The 19,697-nt window shown below is 38.7% G+C and overlaps 1 protein-coding gene across 22 annotated transcripts in view; it reads left to right on the top strand.

Moving 5' to 3' along the window:
- KDM6A (lysine demethylase 6A) overlaps positions 1-19,697 on the top strand; it is a 163,117-nt gene that overhangs the window by 79,395 nt on the left and 64,025 nt on the right. For 20 of the 22 annotated variants that reach the window (XR_005102560.1, XR_005102559.1, XM_037376807.1 and 17 more), the window contains exon 6: positions 8,885-9,005. Coding sequence is in view for 20 of the 22 variants with exons in the window: in XM_037376807.1 (XP_037232704.1) it covers positions 8,885-9,005 (121 nt within the window). In the remaining 2 variants the exon portion in view is untranslated. Of the gene's footprint in view, positions 1-8,884; positions 9,006-16,434; positions 16,468-19,697 lie in introns of those variants that run through there. The other 2 variants (XM_037376817.1, XM_037376816.1) reach the window with 2 other exon arrangements.

Raw genomic sequence — 19,697 nt, 5'->3', positions numbered from 1 at the left:
GTAAGCTTGTTGAGAACGTGAGTATAAATTGGTGCCTTAACTTACGATGTCTTAAATGCAGATAGAGCTTTATGTGAAGGTTTATAGAATAATCATATTTGCCATTTTATTCATACAACAAAATAATGTATAGTGCGGTACCAAGGAAGTTGTATATCATTAGAGTATTGGGTAGAATTTTCAGAGGAAGAAAATCTGATACAAATAAATGTTATACTTTTGTGTGTGATTATTTTTTTAAAAATCCCTTTGAGTGCTTCGCCCCGCCTTTACTATGTTTTTTGGGGGTGAGAGGAGTGGGATGTATGGTTGTGGGTGTTCAGGTGTGACAAACTCATAATAAACTTGGAGGTGATAGCAAGTCACTTACAGTAGATATGTTGTTCTTTGTAGATCTGAATTGTCCACAGGACTCTTGCAGATTGCAAAGAAAATCCTGCTTCTTTCAGAGTGAAATGCGAGTCAAACTTATTTCTGCAGCAGCTATTCCAACTATTTATGTTTACAAGAGTACACAAATCCATGTATTTTGGGCAGGTAAAGGAGACCTAGACTGTTTAAGGTGGTTTAAACTACTGTGGTTCATCCATGAACATTTTTTGGTTTTATCCCCATCACTTCAGATATTCATTGATTTTAATGAGAGGCATGTACATAGGTCTTCTAAAAGAAAGGGGTGAGGAGGTATTTCAGGTTTTTCCATGTCTTGTATAAGCAGGGTTAATAAAAAAAGTGGCAATAAGGTCAGGTTTAGAATTCTTGTTCATATTTTTACATTATTTTTTAAGTTTTCCAGCTTTCTTGAAGAGAAGTGTTGGACTGGCTTCAAGACACATATGCAATTCACTGTAATTCAGTACTGTAAACTTCCCTATATGCTAAAGCAGCATTATAGCATTAAGTACAAATCATAGTTGATACATCATTTTAAATTGGTGATTTTGTTTGACTATTCATGTATTAACTGAAAATTCTCGGTTATATACAAATGTTGGAATAGTGTGATCAGGCTGTTTCATGCAATTAGTATAGTAAGATACACTGTAAGGGATTAGCTCCATAAATTGATTCAAGTATAGTAAAATAGATCTTACAGATCTTAAATTTTGATACTCTGTTGTTCTACACCATTTATCATCAAGCAGTAAGTAAAGTTGTCAGCTGATTTTTTCCTGTGGTTTCACTGTTTTCAAGTAGTGTAGAACACAGTAGACTAGAGATAGGTGAGATATTCACATCACTTGAATAATTTCATCTCCTTCTTAGTTATCTTTTAGATTGAACACTTAAAGAACTTAAGTAGTTAATCAAAGGCTATCTTTCATTTCTGCGCAATAGGTGCATCCAAATATAGTGGCTTGGATGCAGGTTTTTTTCTTTTACTTCAGTAAGGATTCTGACCTTCACTATCTGTCATCTGCTGATGTACACAGAGTCCCAGCAAGATAAAAAGATGGAGTCCAACCTCTGCAGTTGTGTCCTGAAACTGGCTGTAACACCCTCTTTGGCTCCCAGTGTGCCAGCCGTGGTGCTCCAAGGCTAGCCTGCGTTACTTTCAGTGACTGTTGTCTTGCAAATTGCTAGACAGTGTGTGAGACATATACTGTTCCTCAGAAACATCTTACAGGAGACTGAGATCAGTTACCCTTACAGCCCATTTAGCATACCCTGAAGCTCTTCAGTCCAAGGATTCCTTATCAGCTGTAGAAGTTACCTGTTGTCAGACTGAGTCCTTCAGCACTGATGCTTTTACTGGATACAGTCCTGAAAAAAGCCAAAGACCTAATGCAAGAGATGATCCAGACCCTTTTTCTCACCTTCATCACAGCTGAAGGTGCAGATTGTCTTGAGGAAAATCTGCTACTGCTGACTGGAACTTCTTGGCCCTTCTACAGCCATCCTTGCCAAAACAGAAGCACTGTGGTCATCTATTCAGTAAAGATATCAAGTGATATCTAGAACCACTGTCTCTGCCTCTGGATCCTTTAAAGTAACCCCACAGCCAGCCCAGTCTGCACTGCTGCATCCTCGCACTTCTGTAAGCCCCAGGGTGTTCTGTACACTGGAATTTCTCCTCTTAGCATAAGTTTGACTCCATGGAACAGGGACATGGGAGTTCAGCACAAAAAGTTTTTTCCCCTCCTCGGTTCTGATTCAAAACTGGATCTTTACATCAAGAAGGCAGCTGCAGTCTTTTATTATTCTTACGTAATTCAGGTAAAGACATACAATGAGCAAGAGGCAGTAAGCATGTACAACCCCCACTGGCAGAGTGCAGCACCTCCATCTCCAACGTAGGAGCACTGAGCAAGCTCTCCACATCCCATCTCTGCAGCTGCTGAGTTCCACAGCCCTCCAGAGGTCAAGAAGACAGCAGAAGGCAGCCCTTGGTTGTTATCTGTCGTACTGCATCTCATCTCTTGGTCACTGTGCAGGCCTCCAGACACCTGAGAGTCACTTTTCTCATAAAAGTCCTTTGAAGGCTTCACTGAGGCAGGAGCATTCTTCTCCACTTACCTACAGGAAAACACACAAAACTTACATCAGCTGTGAGATGGCCTTAGCACCAGTCACGTTGGACCAATTCCATGAGCTGAAGGAGTCTGATCTCTCTCTTGCTCTCTCTGGCTGTCATTCTCTTTCCATCTTTTTACAGAAAAGTAAGCTTTGCTCTTTTCACAGTCATCCTGAAGTAGTAAAGCAGCTGTTTAAACTGCTTTTGAAGTACCCAGGTCTACAGCGGACTGTAAACTTTTCCTGTAGGCTAATGTGCCAACCCTCAGTATTGCACACTTTACTCATCTACCCAAGAAACTATGGTTTTATGGTGGTTGCTATTCACCTGTGAGTGTGGGAGAGTCCTGTGCTGTCAAGGTCCGTTCTTTGCCCTTCTTTGCCTCCTCTATCAATACTTACCTTTTCAGGAGCAAGCTGTTAGTAACACAGTAAGATTTGTCTTTGAGGGGAGTGTTTTGGTTTTGAGGTTTTCTTGTTGTTTTCGGTTGTGGTTTTTTTTTCCCCCGGCAGGACCAGATCCTTCAGATGGTTCTCAGGTTGATTGTGTCAGTGGCTGGCAGATCCAAGGAACCGGGCTCCTCCACACAGAGAGTAGTCGAGTGGGTAGGGGGGTGCATAGGAATGCAAACTGCTTAGTGGGGACCTCTTTCATTTGTGTTGAAACACGCCCCCCCATCACGCAGATAACAACCACTGGACTCTTTCATCAAATGCGATGTCTGCTCTACATGCCTCCAGGTATGTCAGTAGTTTGTGTCATTGTGCAGGACGCACAGCATTTGATGAAACAGTCCAGTGGTTGTGGTTTGCATGAAAGGCTCTGAGATTCACCCAGCTGACAGTGACATTGTGCTGGTAGTTGGCAGCCTGTGTTCCAGCTCTGTGGCAACACCTGCAATGGGAAGTCTAGGAGGGATATAATTTGAGAGTATAAAAACAGCTTGCTTACCAGTAACTTGTGATCTTCAAGGTGCACATCTGTATTGGTGCTTCTTTCCTTGTTCTGTCAAGAGTCCATTCGGGTGGTCTGGTGTTTGTAGTTACCTCCATAAGAAGGACAGAATTTAAACACACACTGTGAAGATACTGCTTTGTCAAATACTTCTCAGGTTTCAGGTGGCTGGCTGGATCTATGTATGTATTTTTTAGGTATATAAAATGGGAAAGTACATTGGTTTTAGCCATTAATGAAGTGGCAATTAACTTTCCCTTTTGTTGTCTTACCTTTCTGTGATTATATATCAAACAACTTCTTGGATTGATGAAAACACATACTATTTGCTAATGCTGGAAGAAACCTGTTCTCAGGTGCTGTTCTACAGAAGTGTTTAAAGACTGCTGCTCTAGGTATTTCACCGTACAACTGTTACAGCCCTATGAACAGAGGAATTGTATCTACAGTCTGTAAAAGTGTTTCATAAAATTGCAGTCTCCCTGACTACTGCTGTGGATGTACAGTTTTTAATGTTCAAACTGATCATGAGTTTCAAATAGAAATTTTTCCATCATAGTTTCCCATCATTTTTATTAGTGAGCCTGTGAAATAACATGAGGCTCAGAACAGGTGGTCAGAAAATTGAGAAAGGATAAAGAATATGAAGAAGAAAGTTTCACTCCAGCTGCATCAAGTGTTTTTTCTGATATATTAGAATAATGTTGTGTTCTTTTATTTTGTAGGCTCGTTCTGATTTTCATGGGTTTTGTTTGAAATGTATGAGTGTTAATCTTTGGATAGTTGAATTGATGCTATTTTATTATATTCTTTTGCCTAGTTCAAAGCTGATTTTATTCACAGTCTATCCGTGTAAAACCTTCCAATAAAAGTCTTAGGAGAGTTCACTGAATGTTTAATGTAACTTTCTATTAATTATTATGCAGCTCGTTTCTTCACTTTCATAATGGTAGGAATTGTTGTATAGATGAGTGGGTAGAAAGATAGCTGCAGTATTGATTCTGGAAGTCTTGATTTGGAGATGATAGATTCATGTCACTTTTATTTTTTCTGAATTACTGTAGCCATGCTGTGTAAAATGTAAGCCCCAGAGGTGCTTTTCATCCTCTGCGGTATCTATTTTCCTGTCCTGATTCCCCATTTTGTTGAATGTTAGATAGCTTTTCCTGTCTGTTAGTGGAAGTGCTCCTATTCTTGGAGAAAACTCTTATTTAATATAAATAAATTCTAATAGACTAAACCAAAGTTGTTTCTTACCAGGCAATTGTCAGTATCTTTAGAGAACAAACTGAAAGTCACCTCTTGCTGAATTTAGATGCCTGTCATTTTTTTCTGCAGTATGAGAGCTCCCAGCCCTTTGGTCGATGATTTATTCTTTGGACTAATGTATGTTTGGTCTGTTGAAGGAATAAAATGAAAAGCTCTGTCTGTGCATGAAGGCAGGTTAACGAGTGGTGAAGACTAACAACCTACTTGAGAAAGGCTGTGTGCCATCATTTCTGAAGGAAGCTGCTAGCTTCTTAAACAGTCCTGCTTCATACGTGACAGGTCATCAAGCTATTAGGTTATATCTGCTCTTCCAGTTTTGGTCAAACTGTAGAAGAGTTTTGAGGGAAAACATCTGAGCAACTTGGATGCTTTGGATCCTCTAGACCCACATCTTTCTGGATGTTGGCTTGGGCAGAGGACAGAAATGGGATTAGTGATGTTTCAGAGCAAACAAAGATCTGCGTAAGGATCAAGTGATTTCTGCTGTATTGAGAAGGCCCAACTGAGGCAAACAGATGGGCCAGGAAGGTCTGTAGTTACCAGCATTGGGCCATGTTCTCTCCCGATGTTATCTCAACGTTATCCCTTTACTACTGCAACACTTGCTCCTGCTTTCCGCCTCTCATGTTGGCTTCCTTCTGTGTTGTACCAACCTGTACCAAGCCCTGATGGCATCTGTGTTGGATGTTATTGAGCACTTAGAATTGAAATGGATGTTGGTGATGTTGCAGATGTTTTGCTATTGCTGTAGTAAGGGACTGAATCTGGAGCTCTGGGCATGGCACTGGGAAACAGGCAGCCCCAAAATCAAACTAAAATTTTTACTGTAGTCTGTGTTCTTGATGTGTCCTGTAATCTTGAGTGCATTGTTATTTTGTTTAAATGTTTCCCACAGGCAAAACTAGATCAATGTTAATTCAGCTATAATGTAGAATTGCTTGTCTCTCTGTAAGAGTTAATAAGTAAATGTCCTTTCAGAATTTGAGTGTTTTATTCCATGGAATTTCAACTGACTATATAAAACCAGGCTATAGTCACTAAATTAGACGTGAACACCTACCACTGGTAGCAATTGTTGAAAATGCTGCCTTTCAGATTACTTCATTTGCGAACTTTTAATGATGCCCTTTTTCACAGAAGTAATTTGTATTATCATCGGTGATTGTCATCCTGGAAAAAATACAGACTATAATCAATACAGAATTAACACTAGAGTTAAATAAGATGCAGGCCAATATTTTGAATGGAGGAGATAAAATACATATTTTTTAGTTAGGAATGCTAACTAAAAGGTACAGTCAAAATAATATTATTTTTTAGCTATTAGCATGGTAACCTGAACAGCGTCTAAAAGGGTACAGAGATTTTTGGTTTTACTTGGTTCATTTGGATGTATTTTTCCAAGCGCCCATCAAAATGAGGTGAAAGGCATGCTGTTGCTTCCTGCATGGATTGTGTCTAGAGGAATGATGTCTTGTCCGACAAGTTTTCTTCCTCCTTGTACATTTTGAGCTTGTCTTCATTGGAAAATTGTGTTGGGTTAAGTGTTATCTGAAACACTTGTGATAGCTACTAATGTTGAGCCTGACTCGGTAACTCATCCGCAAGGGTGAGTGAGTGGTGTTGCTGTGTTGTCGGCAGACAGATAAAGTTTACACAAACCTCATAGGGGCTGTTTGTGACTAGCAGGTTCTGTGCTAAACATGACACAGTCTTTTCATGTTGTCCACTGATGATAATTTTACTGTTTTTTAAGTGCAGTGCTTCTCTGAAAGACTGGGGTAGGCAACATCCTTGTTCTTTTGAATGGATGACAGTATACATTGAAACAGTGTTTCAAAACTGCCCTTACAAGTTGTTTGTTACACTTGTGGCTTTGTTTAACTCTATTGCTAGCTGTGACAATGAATAATATTTCCTGTTGAGTAAACAAGAAACTATAAAAATATTTTTGTCTCTTAGGATTTCTCTTCAGCTTTTTTAGAAATCCATGTTTCAATGATCTTTGTGACTGAGACATGACATGACAGGAGGAATACAGAAATAAAATTTTCTGACCAAGCAAGTTAGCTGAAATGTGAAGAACATGAAATTGATTAAGTGTTATGAGCATGGTCCCAGTCTCCTATGTGGTATAGAACCACAACATCTTTATTTGTGACTTTTGTCTTCTCTTTGACAGGGACCATAGCCACTGGTTTTCTTCCATTTTAAAACTTAGGATACTGTCTTTGACCAAGATGCAAATAATGGGTTTTAAATACCAGTGGCTAACATACTAAGTACCGTATTAGAGTTAAGACAAGCAATGCAAGTACACAGTCATAAAATCTATACTTTTAGATTTTAGACATAACAAAAGCACAGCTTAAAACACATGCTGGTATTTGGCCTTTCAGTTTGAGTGGTGTTCTTGTAGATGGCGATGAGCATACTGTTACGAGACATGGTTCCTTGTTTGTTATGATTTCAGTGTAGATACTGAGGTGTGTGATTCATCACCACCCATACTAGTCCAGGGAAGTTTATAGGAGATGTGAGAGACTGCTTAGCTGGTGCAAGTTTGTCCCTTTGGTATTTCGCTTTCTCATTTTCCTCGTGTAAGCAGAAAAGTAGGGTACAAGGTAGGGAGAGCCCCTCTGAAAGATTGTAATAGAGGAAACTTCAGTTCCACAATAAAAATGTAGTATTTTTTTTAAGCCCATCTGCTCTTAAGGTCTATTTAGACAAGTCAGCTAATGCTTTAGGTACAGTCAGTTTTGTTGCATTGTTCAGAGGAAGTTCTGTCCTTTCGTTTGCTTTGCCATCAAGAATGAGAAAAGAGCCTGTAAGAATTTTAGAGCAGAAGAATTGCTGATGGATTAAAAAAATTATATTTATGGGTTTTGTGTGTAAAAAAGCCTCTGAAAAATATTTATTGAACTTCCCATTCCACCTGCTAACCTTTTGTCCTTATAAATAATGCTGACTTGGAGAGCTGGAATGAGATTAATTTGCCTAAATATCGTGTGATTTAGGCACTGTGGTTAATTCCTGTCCAGTGTCCCTGTGCTGCTCCACAGAGGGTACAGTTCTCCCCATAGGCATGTCCGTCATCTGCCTGCTCAGCGCTGGTGTCTGGGGCTGCCTAGGACAGCAGTCAGGACTGCTCCCGTGCCTAGGTGCTGGAATACTGCCCTAAGTGAGACCGATTCCTATTTCTGTCGTTGTACAAGCAGTGATGTATGTGAAGGTGTTTTGTTTCAACCTGTCATTGGATTTCAGTCGAGCTAACGCAATGAGTCTTAGCTGTTTTCTCAATTCCTCTGTGAAATTTAAATCTATTATCTTTTAGTTGCATTTCAGCTGTCCTAATTTTATGCAGTTGGCCTGAGAGGCAAAACAGTCTTGTTTAGAATCACATTTTTTCTGCTCCGAGGTACAATTGTTACATAGCATTTTTTGTTTTACCTGGTACAGTGCCATCATGAACAGGGGCATGCGTAGAGAGGAATTAAAGGTAAGGAAATAGAATCAGAGCCATCGTCACCTGTCATGGGAATATGAAAACCAAGTTAACATGGGAGGAGGTGGCAAGCTTGTGGTTTTTTGGAGGTAATTGAGTGACTGGAAAGTAATGGAGCAGTAGGTATTAGTTGAGTCCCTGCACAGCACTGGTGCTAGAGAAAGGGAGGAAAGAGGAAAATGGAGCAGGTTGGTGCAGTGGGAGGAGATGTGCGTGATCTCTCCTTCTAGGCTTTCTGTTCTGCTGCTGCTCTCAGGGGGGTCTGCACTACCTGGAATCAAAAGCAACCTACTAGTTGGTTGTAACATGAATGATCACTGTATTATTCTAAAGTTGTAGTAATTTTGTTGCTAATTCCTGAGTCATCCTTTCAGAAATACCAGATATGTTACTGTATTTCATGCAGCAAATTAGTTTCTCTAAATTAATAGAATAGACTTTCAAATATAGCAGGGTATCTGGAGTACAAAATTACCCAGTCCTTGACTTGCACTGAAAACATTGCATGTAAACCATCATTTTGATATGTTCTTCTGTAACAGTGCTTTCTGATCTGCTTTCTGCTAGTCATATAAATAATATTGATTATAAAGTAATGCTTCAGTAAATAAATATTTTTTTAATCTGTGTTTTTCTTTCAGGGCAATTAAAGCATTTCAGGAGGCGCTTTATGTTGATCCCAGCTTTTGTCGAGCCAAGGAAATTCATTTGCGACTTGGGCTTATGTTCAAAGTGAATACAGACTATGAGTCTAGTTTAAAGGTAGGTTTAAATTGAATTAACATTTGTACAAGTTGTGTTTAATCTTAAAACTGCAAGGATGCATAAGCAAGTAGCAGTTAAATAGTATCTGCTCTACAAACAGAAGTGCTTCATTATGAAATATCTTAATCTAAAGACAGAGTAAGGGTAGAATTTGAGGTGCATTAGATACTAGAAATACTCAAAAAAGCCCAGGAGAACTGTAGATGAGGACTGATACTGCAAAAGATCAAAAATTCAATGTAGGGTTCTCATTAAAATAGTACATTTCGGGGAGGAGGCTGAGGATGCACAGAAAGGTGGAGGAAAAATAAAATAATTAGTAGCTTGGATTTCTCTATTTCTATTTTTCCCTTTTTCCCCCTTTATTTTCCTATTTTTCTTCTTTCTGTTTCTTTCCTATTTTTCTTTGTTCTATTTTTCTTCTGGTTTTTCTATTTTTTCTTGGTTTTTTTCTTTTTTTTTTTCCCATTTTTTCCTATCTTTATTGGTTTTTTCTGTTTTCCTTTTTCCCCCTAGCTGCCTTACTGTAAACTGGGAGTTCTTAAAAATTATTAAAAATAGAAAGCTTTTATGCAAAATAATGTTCTCACATCAATTTTTTATATACTTTCTACTTTTCTAGCAGTTAATCATTATTTTATTTACTGGTTTGAGAGTCAGTTTCTAAGGCAACAATTCCCAGCTAATCAGTTACAGATGGTTTGTGTTTATATGGTACTTTGTTTCTTCTGTATTCCTTTAAATAAATTTTTACTGCTTGCATTCTTTTTTGGTCTCCAGTTATAATCTGTCATTTTATCTCCCTCCATTCAACATGTTTTCCCAGTTTTTTTCCTCCTACCATTTCCTAATCTATCCCCATGTTCTTTTCTTCCTTAACTGTAAATTTAGGCATGTGTGTCTTGGAAAAAGGAAATGTTCTCTTAACAGAGTTTTATGTGCTGGAAAATACACCTGCAGGGCTGAGAATTTTGTAATTAGTAATTAAGTGTAACTTACAAACCTATTTCTGCATATTGATCTCTCCCAAAACTACTGAAAACATTAGGTGTTTTGTTTTCAAGAATCTTGTGGCTTCCTTTTCCTGGCAGATTATTTTCCTGGAAGTTGTATTTGTGGGGCTATCAAAATCACATTGTCCAATAAAGTGTTAATATCAATTTTTCCTTTCAGTATTTGTAATAATGGGAAGCAGTTGTCACATCAGGCTTCCTTTTTACATCCAGAGTCCAGGCTTTCACCTCCAGAGACAGGTGGAGTTGGAAATTGTGATTAGAGAGGATGATACTGCATAGAGGTAGGAAAGATTCAGTGCAATGAATGGCAAAAGAGAGCATGGGGAGGTAGAGGTAGACCACTGTGTTGGGAAAGGGATTATGTGTGAGTTTGGGTGGTCCTGTTTCTTTGTATTTTGGCACAAATTTATTACTGCCTGTCATGATACAGGGGGAATAAAAGAAGTGCTGAAGTAGTACAGTTTGGGTTTAGTTTTAAGGAAGTCAGGGTCAAAACAGAAGAGTACGTTTGCAAGGAGGTAGTAAACTTGTAATCAGGTAGTGGAAGGAACTTCAGCAGTATTTTTACTAGAAGAAATTGATAAAGAAAAAAATAACCTTTTCCTGCTGTGCCATGAAATATGTAATTCCATCAGTGAATCAAGTATTTAAATAAGTATTATGAGAATTAAATCTTAAGTAATTTACTGTGTTTGATCTTCACAACTTTGTGAAATAAAACAGTCATTTATCACAAGGATTTTGAGTATACCAAACTTTTAGTTTTCAATACCCCAGCTACAAATGTGACAAACACCAAAATATTATTTTAAAAACAGAAGGAAATTACTCCTTTGTAACGCAGAATTATCATGATTCCATTTCTTTTATGTGCTATGTGATTAAGTCACTTAAGAAAACAAATGGCATCAACAAAAACAGCTGGAGCAGAGTGAAGATCTTCAAAAGGGTGATGAAATAAACGGGGCAGGGGTGAGGGGGTGCCGTAAGGATAATTTTACATTATCTTTAAAGCAGTGTAACTGCAGGTTGTTACTGAAAGGTTTTTCTCTTTTTCCACCTTGCAATCCTGATTGCATTGTTCAGCATCCTCTGCTACATTGAATAGAGTGATTATTTTTTTTTCCCATTTGCAGACTGAGGTGGCTCCGAAGTCTAAAACAGCTCAGCTTGAGATTGCCCAGTTGCTAGATTCAATGCAAGGTAGATGACAGGAGTGCGTGAATGGGAAGGAGTGGGTAGAGTTCTCTTACCACCTTCTGATGCAACACGTAACATGAAACTCTGCTTTGGAATTACCAACTGAAACACCTGAGGTAGAGTTCCTGGTTCGCTTCCTTTGCTATGGAGGTGGCAATCCTTAGCAGAGAATAACAGTGAGGATTAGGAAAGAAGAGACCCAGTGGGGCAATCCACTCAGTCTCGGAACAATTACAGCTGTATTCAGTTCATCTTTTCAGTAGATTTAATGTGGAGTACTGAGACTGATCTACTTTGAAAACAAAGTAATACTGATAGAAACATACCAGTTTATACATCGGAATATATCAACTGAGGAGTAGACAAAGAACAAGCAGGACAGTAGCTTCTTTGAAAGCCAATCTGACTGATCCCTGAATTGAGGTTTAAAAACCCCCACACTTAAGCCAGAACTCTGAGTGACAAGAATACAAAAGGCAAGTCAGAAAATACTTAGTGAAGAGAACAAAACAAAGTTTGGGTGCAGTGGTTATGCACAAGCATAGGGAGAATAAAACGAGGAAGAGCTAAGATCAAAGAGTGTGAAAGGATGTTTTCACAGTCTGTCTCTTTCTCTGAGACTGAGCATCTTGTCTCTTCAGAGAAGTAACCTGAAGTAATGAAAAGACACAGTTGTCTTGTGCCTTTTTGGGCTTTGTGGACCTTTTTAAAAGGATCCAGGATTTTAGAGAACCATTATGGGCTTTAGGATCCAGTCTGATGGATGACTGACCTTGTGCACGGACCCTTTCCCTGGGGCTCTGTATAACGGGATTCGTAGCCCAGTTTGAGCTTCCTATTTGACACTGAGGCAGAAAGTGGAAGTAACTTTTCATCTAGTATTCGCTTGTGACTTCTGGATTTCACAGATTGTACCAATGTTGCATTAATGTACTTTGAAATATCATAATATTTTTGATGGTATTTAAACATTCATATTAAGTCTGTAATTGCTAAGAATAAACCATTGCCAACAGATGAGTCATTGTCAGTAAGAGTCTTCAGTAAAGGGGGAAGATGGGAGTCTGAAGGTCATATGTTCCATGTTTTTCACAATTTTAGAGCATTACCATAAATCATCTATATTTTATGTAAGCAATTTAAGCTCAAAATTAATTTTTACTATTTTAAGATGTTGATGATCAAGATAATTGCTAGAGTGCTGTTTAACAAGCATAAAATCAACTCTGAGTGTTTTTTCAAATCAATTACTGCTTTTGCATGTTTTTAACATTGCTGCAGTTAAGACTTGCAAATTGCTATGAGAACCCTTGACTGCTCTGTTATCCCATTGCCATAAACTGGTAAGAACACCAGTGCTGTTGAAAATTACTTGGCCTTCAGGCTGACATTAAGAGGTGGGGGCAGGGGGATGTGAGATGGGAAGTGGCCCTTCTGGCTGAAAAGAAGGATCCTTGTGTAACCTGGCAGTTAGGGCAGTGCTACCTTCAGAGGTGATACATGAAAGCTGAATTTGCCCCGTTCATCAGAAAAGTAAAATTAATTCCAAAATCAACTGACAAGGGGGCGGGGTGGTTGTGGGTTTGTTATTGATTACTATAGCAGCAACATACTAACAAGGTTTACCTCACAGTCCTAACCTTTTCACACTTCACTATGTGTCCTGCTGCCCTTCTCCTATTTGCCATTTCCTGCGAACAACACTGGGAATACTCTTTGTGACGGTGTCAGCTGTTGTGGCGCCATGATTATCTGAAAGTAGAATAAAGCAAGATCTCTAGGAATGTTATCTTTTTATTGGTTTGGTAAATGTAGTTGGAAAAAATGTTCAAGCTTCTGAGCATGTGCCACATTATTTCCGGCATGTCACTTGATATCCTAGTTATTTACCTATTTATTGAATATATTTTTTTCAATTTTAGCCTCCTTTTTCCTACATGTAATCATCCTGTCTTGCACATGTGTCTTGGTTCTTCTCTTAAGTGCTTTTGAATCTTAACCGATTTCTAGTGAATATGTCAGAATGAAAGAGATTTCGAAGAGAAGTTCCTAGAACATTTCTCTGCGATGTTGCCCCAGACCCATTTGAGCTCTGCAAGCTGAGGGCCAGGTGATCAGGTTGGCTTGATCTGCATCAGAGGCACCAAATGACTGCTCGTGTGTCTGGTCTCTTGGGGTGTGAAAAATACCTACAAAGGGAACTGTGCAATCCACACAGGAGCTGCTGTGCATCGGGCGACCCCAGTGCCTCTTGTCCCGCTGAAAGCTGAATGCAGAGCTAGGTAGAGCACAAAGGGGGAGCTGAGTGTGTTGTGTAGGACCATTGACGTGCATAAAAAATACGCTGAGGAAAAAAGGGAAAATCACAGCTTTGGTATTGCTTGGTTTAATAGTTACTTTGGAAATGGCAGCTATGGGAAATCAGTCTTCCATCTGGTGCTCGTTCTGCTTGATAGTGTTGGAGTATTGTGTGTGGTGCTTTCGGTGGGGAGTTAGGGCTACGATCCTGAAACCCTCTGAATGTAAAATTCCGCACTTCTGTTGTTTGCTGACAGACTACTTAAAGGAAAAAAAGAAATCTGAGTTTTTCATATTTATTAGAACAGTAACTTTGAGGGAACGATGGGTGGGTGGGAGAATTTCTGTGGGTTTGATTTTGTGAGAGGGTGTTTTGTTTGCTTTTGGTTGGGGTTATTTCTCGTGCTTGTGGTGGTTGGTTTTGGTTTTTTTTGTAATGTGGGGTCAGTAGGAATTCTGCACATGAGCAGGTTATTTTATGGCAAACCAACTTATGTTGTGCTTTGGGAATTTTCTTTGGGTTTTGAGTATTGCAGATGCATCCTGTACCCATAAACAAAACCCTTAGAAGAATGACAACTGCATTTCTCATGTTTTCAGATATCTGCCTTGCAGTAGAAATAATAATTCTGCCTTTCACTTTTAGAATTTTTTCCTCCTTATTTATACACAGAACAGCTATCCTAGTAGTTTGCTTCAGGCCTATGCTTTGATCTTGTCCGCAAATCATAAATTTAAGTACAATTTTGATTTTTTAATTATTTTCCTAAAGATTCTCATTCGTTGATAATGTTAAGACATACTGCTTTTGTTAGGATTAAAAAAAGGCTTCAAAAGAAATAGAACTTACTAGGAAAATATGCATGAATTACGTGCATGTGCATGAAATAAATTAAATACTGATACACAGATGAACAGCTCGAAGTACTTCTTTATAGTCAGACACTTTTTCCATCACTTACTCCAATAATTCTCCTATCTCTCTATATATCTTCATGAAATACATTGTTAGCTACTGCAACTGTTGTATGCCAGCATGTAGCTGTTATAGACATATTGTTCATTTTTAATGTTCTTTTTCTCGGTAATAAATAAGGATGTATTTATGAAAGTGAAATTGTGCTTCCAAGCCTTCAAGTGCTGTTTCACAACCTAGTTATTTTTCATATGTGCTTAGATTAGTAATTTTTAAGCTTCAGCATGTTAAATTGAAACTTTAGTTATTTTCAGATATTAAGGGAAAATTAACTAGACAAAATACATAGTTATGAGAGGTTTTAATTTCTTATGTCTAGTTTTATGTCTGTAATTCTAGCAGAAACTAGTCAGCAACATTCTTGGGTAAAAACAAAACAAAGGGCTTTAGCTATTGCAAGGTGGATACTCAAGATTTCAGGCACTTCACCTAAAAAGCATCTTGTGGAGAGCAAGATGAAATGAGTCAGAAGATTAATTTAATAAAAACTTAAGTGGATGGAAACCAGCATTTGGGAAGGAAATTGCTCTCTAAGTCTTTGTAGTTTGCATATGTGAATGATGGAGAGATGTATACGAGAAGTAAGAACATGAAAAGTTTTTTTTTTTAAGTGCAGCATGGAACTGCAGTCAAACTGCAAGAGAGTAATAGTGTAACTGGTTTTGACAGTGGATCACACCATTACAATGTCTGGCCTGTGGAGTATTTTCTTTGCCCTCTCTTACTTAGTTTTGCTTGGGCTTTTGAGTAATTTTGGAGTTTTCCTGTAAAACTGTAGGTGTATTTTAGAAATGCCACGATTACAAAGAGCAGTAAATACTCACATTGAATTAATATGCTGTGTGGCATGTTCTGTCATTTGGGGCAAGGGGAAGAACAAACCATGAGAAGAGCAATAGTTGACTCAGAAGTTGAGCATTCAAGCTAATGAGTGTTGGTGCTGGTACACTTCATTTGCGGACCTTCTCATCAGAGGTATCTTGGTCCAGGTTTGTTGGCTGTAACTGTAACCGAAAGGTTGGCATTCAGGGCACACAGTAATAACTAGCCACGTGTACTGGCTGGGTAGCCACAGATTCCCATGAAGGATTATGCTGTGCTTTCGGTTCAGGCAGGGTGGCTGTGTGGGCTGGGGGCAGAGTGCTGCAGGTCCTGAAACCACCCCAGCTCTGGGCGTCCAGCTCCACGGTGATGCCGGTGATGCAGCAGTGGTGGCAAGCTTCCAGTCATCCCCTTTCCCAGTGGCATTTTGTTGTGTCTGGCAGTCTTTTGGGCTTATAACACAGCAATAGCTAAATTGTGATGTTGCACAAATAATGATAAAACATGCAGGCAGCGTGAGTATTGAGATAGCTTTGTGAAAATCACTGTGGTGCCCTATGTAAGACGTTCGTTAGTAGATTTGAGTGCAGCCTTCTTTTGCCTAGTGGAAATAACAGCTTTTCTGATCTTTCTGTCTGAAAAGAATTTTTCACTTGTAGCTATTCAAAATGAGATTCTTCTCAGCATATCCTGTTATCAGTTTTATTGGTATATGTGACCTTTGTATCTTCTGTCCTCAAGCAGCTTTCTTCTGCCCTGTCCATGGGATAGTTTTCCGCAGTCTTAAGGGTTTTGGTTTTGGGGTTTTTTGAATGCTGGACAAAAGTAACAGAGGGTTTGCCCTGCAGAAGCCTTTATCTTGCAAGATGCGTGTGTTGTGAATTCAGATGGCTGGGGAGCGGAGCTGTGAGCTGACATGGCAGCACACATAGCGCGTCCTTCCCTGACCCTCTCCCCTGGCCCTGAACGGGCCTGGCAAATGGAGGCCTGGCGCTCCGCCACGGCCGATTACGCAAGGCGCTCCGTGTCCTACTTACCCGAACAAAGGCTGCACTGAGGGACACAGCCATCGCACCTAGGTCACATAGGCAGAAAAAGCCATGTCCTGACAGAATTTTACTGAGTCATGATGGAGCTTTCCTTCACGGTAAGTCCGTGAGAATTGTCAGGTTTCAAATGATGGCTTGCCGTGCTTGCTAACGAAATGCAGAACCGAGAGCTCTTAAACTTGCTAATGTCATCCTCGAGAGGAGGAGGGAGTAGTCTCCTCTATTTTCGAGGTCTCTGGCTCCGATGTAAACAGAGACAGTACTGAAAATACTGCACTAAGAAGAAAGTAGTTCTTTTTGTGTTGGTCATTTATCAGTTAAAGAAGCAACAAAAACCTGGGTACTTGCCTCTTAAATGGTAAAGGACTAATTTGTGAGGAGAACTGGTGTTAATTCTAGCAAGGAAATCATACTGAATTATCTAAATCAGTGTCAGATTGCTGTTACTTTACTACCAGACCTAATGCTTTCATCAGTTCTGTTTGTATGGAATCCACTGTGCTTCTGATCCTTGGGAAGGTTACCTTCGGAATTGTTTCCACAGTCAGAGGCAAGTCAAGGACTTCAGAGGAGACAAAATATGCTGTAGATAATTGTGCAATTACAGATGGCTACAAATCAAGGTATATTATGATTTGTGCTGCAGCTCTTGAAGAGAGCCTGTTACTTTTTAACATTCAGGACACTGCCTTCTAGGTAAATCCTCTTACTCAGGATTTGAATTTCTATAGACTGCTGTCTGCCTTGAGGTATTGTATGTCGTCTCTGAACTGCAGCGGCCTCTCCTGCATAATAACTATTTCACACAGCAGTAGCCAGCTTCAGTGCTGCAATATTTGAGAGAGGTGCAGATGTTTGCTAGCCGCTTCTGTTTGTTGCAGAAATGGAAGTTGGAAATTATTACTATTTTTTAATTTTTTGGTGCTGGTAATTGTGATTAGTGGGTCTGCTTTTGGCTTATGAGGTTTATGCGTTAGAATACATGCATGCTTTTTTTGTGTGTCTGATTTTGACTACTTAGCGGGGAGCTATGTATTATTTATCTGGCAAGAGGTGTAGGTTTGCTGTCTATGTGCATTTCAAAGGTTCTTGGTTTGAAAGGTTCTGGGGTTTTGTGCATTGCTTTGTGAAAATTGTTTAGTGTGAATGGTTTATTTTGCTGTAGTTACGGGCTTCAGTTTATCAGTTTATTTACTGTTGGTAGCTTAGTGTATAGCGCAAGCAGAAATGTACTACACAGAAAATTTTCATCTTGTGGATTTTGAGATTTCAAAGTCGGCTAATGTAATCGTAAGAATTTAAATGTTTAGGAGGCATCAATAAGAATATTCCTGCCTTTTTTGACTGTTCAGCACTGATACTACCGGTATAGTTAAAGATTAAAATGGTTAGATTTTCTTATATGGTTGTGTGCTTTCTCTCAGTGAGTCTCGCTGTAATAGCCCTTCTGAAAAGCTACTGCAGAACAGTTGCTGATCATTTCTCTTTAGATCTGCTTATTTTTTACAATAGCATTGCTAGGTGAGAGGAAATCTGTTCATTTCTGCTTTATCTTTTCATATTAATTGTTAGTGACAGTGCAAGATGACACATCTTTGCAAAAAGGATTTTGTACCATTTAGATCGGTATACTCAATGTACAGGCCAAAGTATATAGGTCTGTTCCTTTTTTTCTTTTGTCAGGCAAAATGCAATGTAAAGTACAGCATTTTATTTTTATTTAGTCCTTTTTTTTTTTTAAGTTGCCTGCTTAGTAGAATCACTATGGTAACCGACTAAAGGATGTCTCTGAGGCACACAGCCTGCATTGCAATGTAAGTGAGGGGAGATATTAAGTTGTCTGACTGCTTGAACAGTAGGAGAAGGAGCAGGCAGAGCAGAGAAATAAACTAATATTTAATATTTATTTATTTAATGCTTGCTCTGAGGTTAAAAAGTTATTTTACAAGTAATGTATATGTGAGTTCATAGTTTTCTGTGCTCTCTTCTGGGAATAATACTGCTAAAATGTTCATTAAAAATCTTAATTTTTTGTTACCATACAACTTGAGTTTGTTTCATTTCTTAAAAGCTGTTACGTATTACAAATGATGATAGAAGTCAGTGAGGAGGTAAACTGCATCACTGTGTGCCTCAGAGCTCATGGAAGTGTCAGCATTCTATTTTATGCTTTGCTATAGTTAATACATTGATTTTCTAATATTTTTTCTGTTAAAAATGTTTATTTAGAAATACAGTGATCTGTTAAACTCTTAGAAATCTTGGAGATGTGTGTTATTTAGACATACTATACATGAGGTATTACTAGGACCAGACCATGATGAAAGTTATCTATTATCTAGTAGCTTGGAGTATGACAATGCTGAAAATGAATTGCATATACACCCATTAATAAGGATTTTTTTTTTTTTTTTCTTCTCTTCTCTCATTCTTCTGATGAGCTCCTGATGCTACCTAGTTTGGCATCTTAAACAGCCAGACCTAAATTAGCATTTTTGTGCCAACAAAATAAAAAAACACTACTGAAGCATCAGTAGTGTTTTGTGTATTAGAAGCCACCTGAAACTGTATTTTGTAGGTAACTGTATTTATTACCAATAGTATTATATATGCTATCTCTTAGGTTCTTATGTTTCTAGGCCTTATTCTGTATTTGATTAATATATTAATCCAAATTCTACACTGTGTAGGAATTTTCTACAGAGTTTCTGGAAGAGTTCAGAGGCACTTGAGTTTGCCTGTTCCGTTCATTTTAACACACTTGGTTGAGTTTCAAACTGTAAATAGTGCTCACTACATTAGCATGACACTTGTGAAATGACTGCTTACATCCAGACTTTCTGGCAGACAGACTTCATTGCTCTGCTTGTGTGTGACCTTCGTTCTAGAAGAGTGAAATACTTGGCTCAGAACTTCAGAATGCACAGTTGTTTTAAGATATTTTTCATATCTCTTGAGGAAAAGTGATTAAAAATAAACAAGCTTTAATGTGTAACTGAAGTTACCTTAATACCTGGAGGAGAGGATGTAAGAATTTATGAACTCGTGTTTTAATGCAAAGGTGTTCAGTTTGTGTGCTTTTTGACAAGAGGTCAGTTTTTTTTTAAAAAGACTTCAAATCACTCCATTTGAAGGAAGACTGTTCTGTTTTTCTAGATAGAAAAATTGAGAGCTTGGATGTTTCTCACCATGAGGCTGTGGGCTGGTATGACTACATTCCCAGTTGTGTATTCTGAGGAAAGCTTGATCTTCCAATTCTGACCATTCATTTGATGCAGCCATTCTTCTAGGTGCTATCCTGGTTGTTTTGAGAAGATGTCTGTTGCCA

Source organism: Falco rusticolus, chromosome 2 (assembly GCF_015220075.1).
Source record: "Falco rusticolus isolate bFalRus1 chromosome 2, bFalRus1.pri, whole genome shotgun sequence".
Taxonomy (NCBI): Eukaryota; Metazoa; Chordata; class Aves; order Falconiformes; family Falconidae; genus Falco; species Falco rusticolus.
Note: the sequence above shows the minus strand (reverse complement) of the source record. Positions and strands in the feature narration are given on the sequence as shown.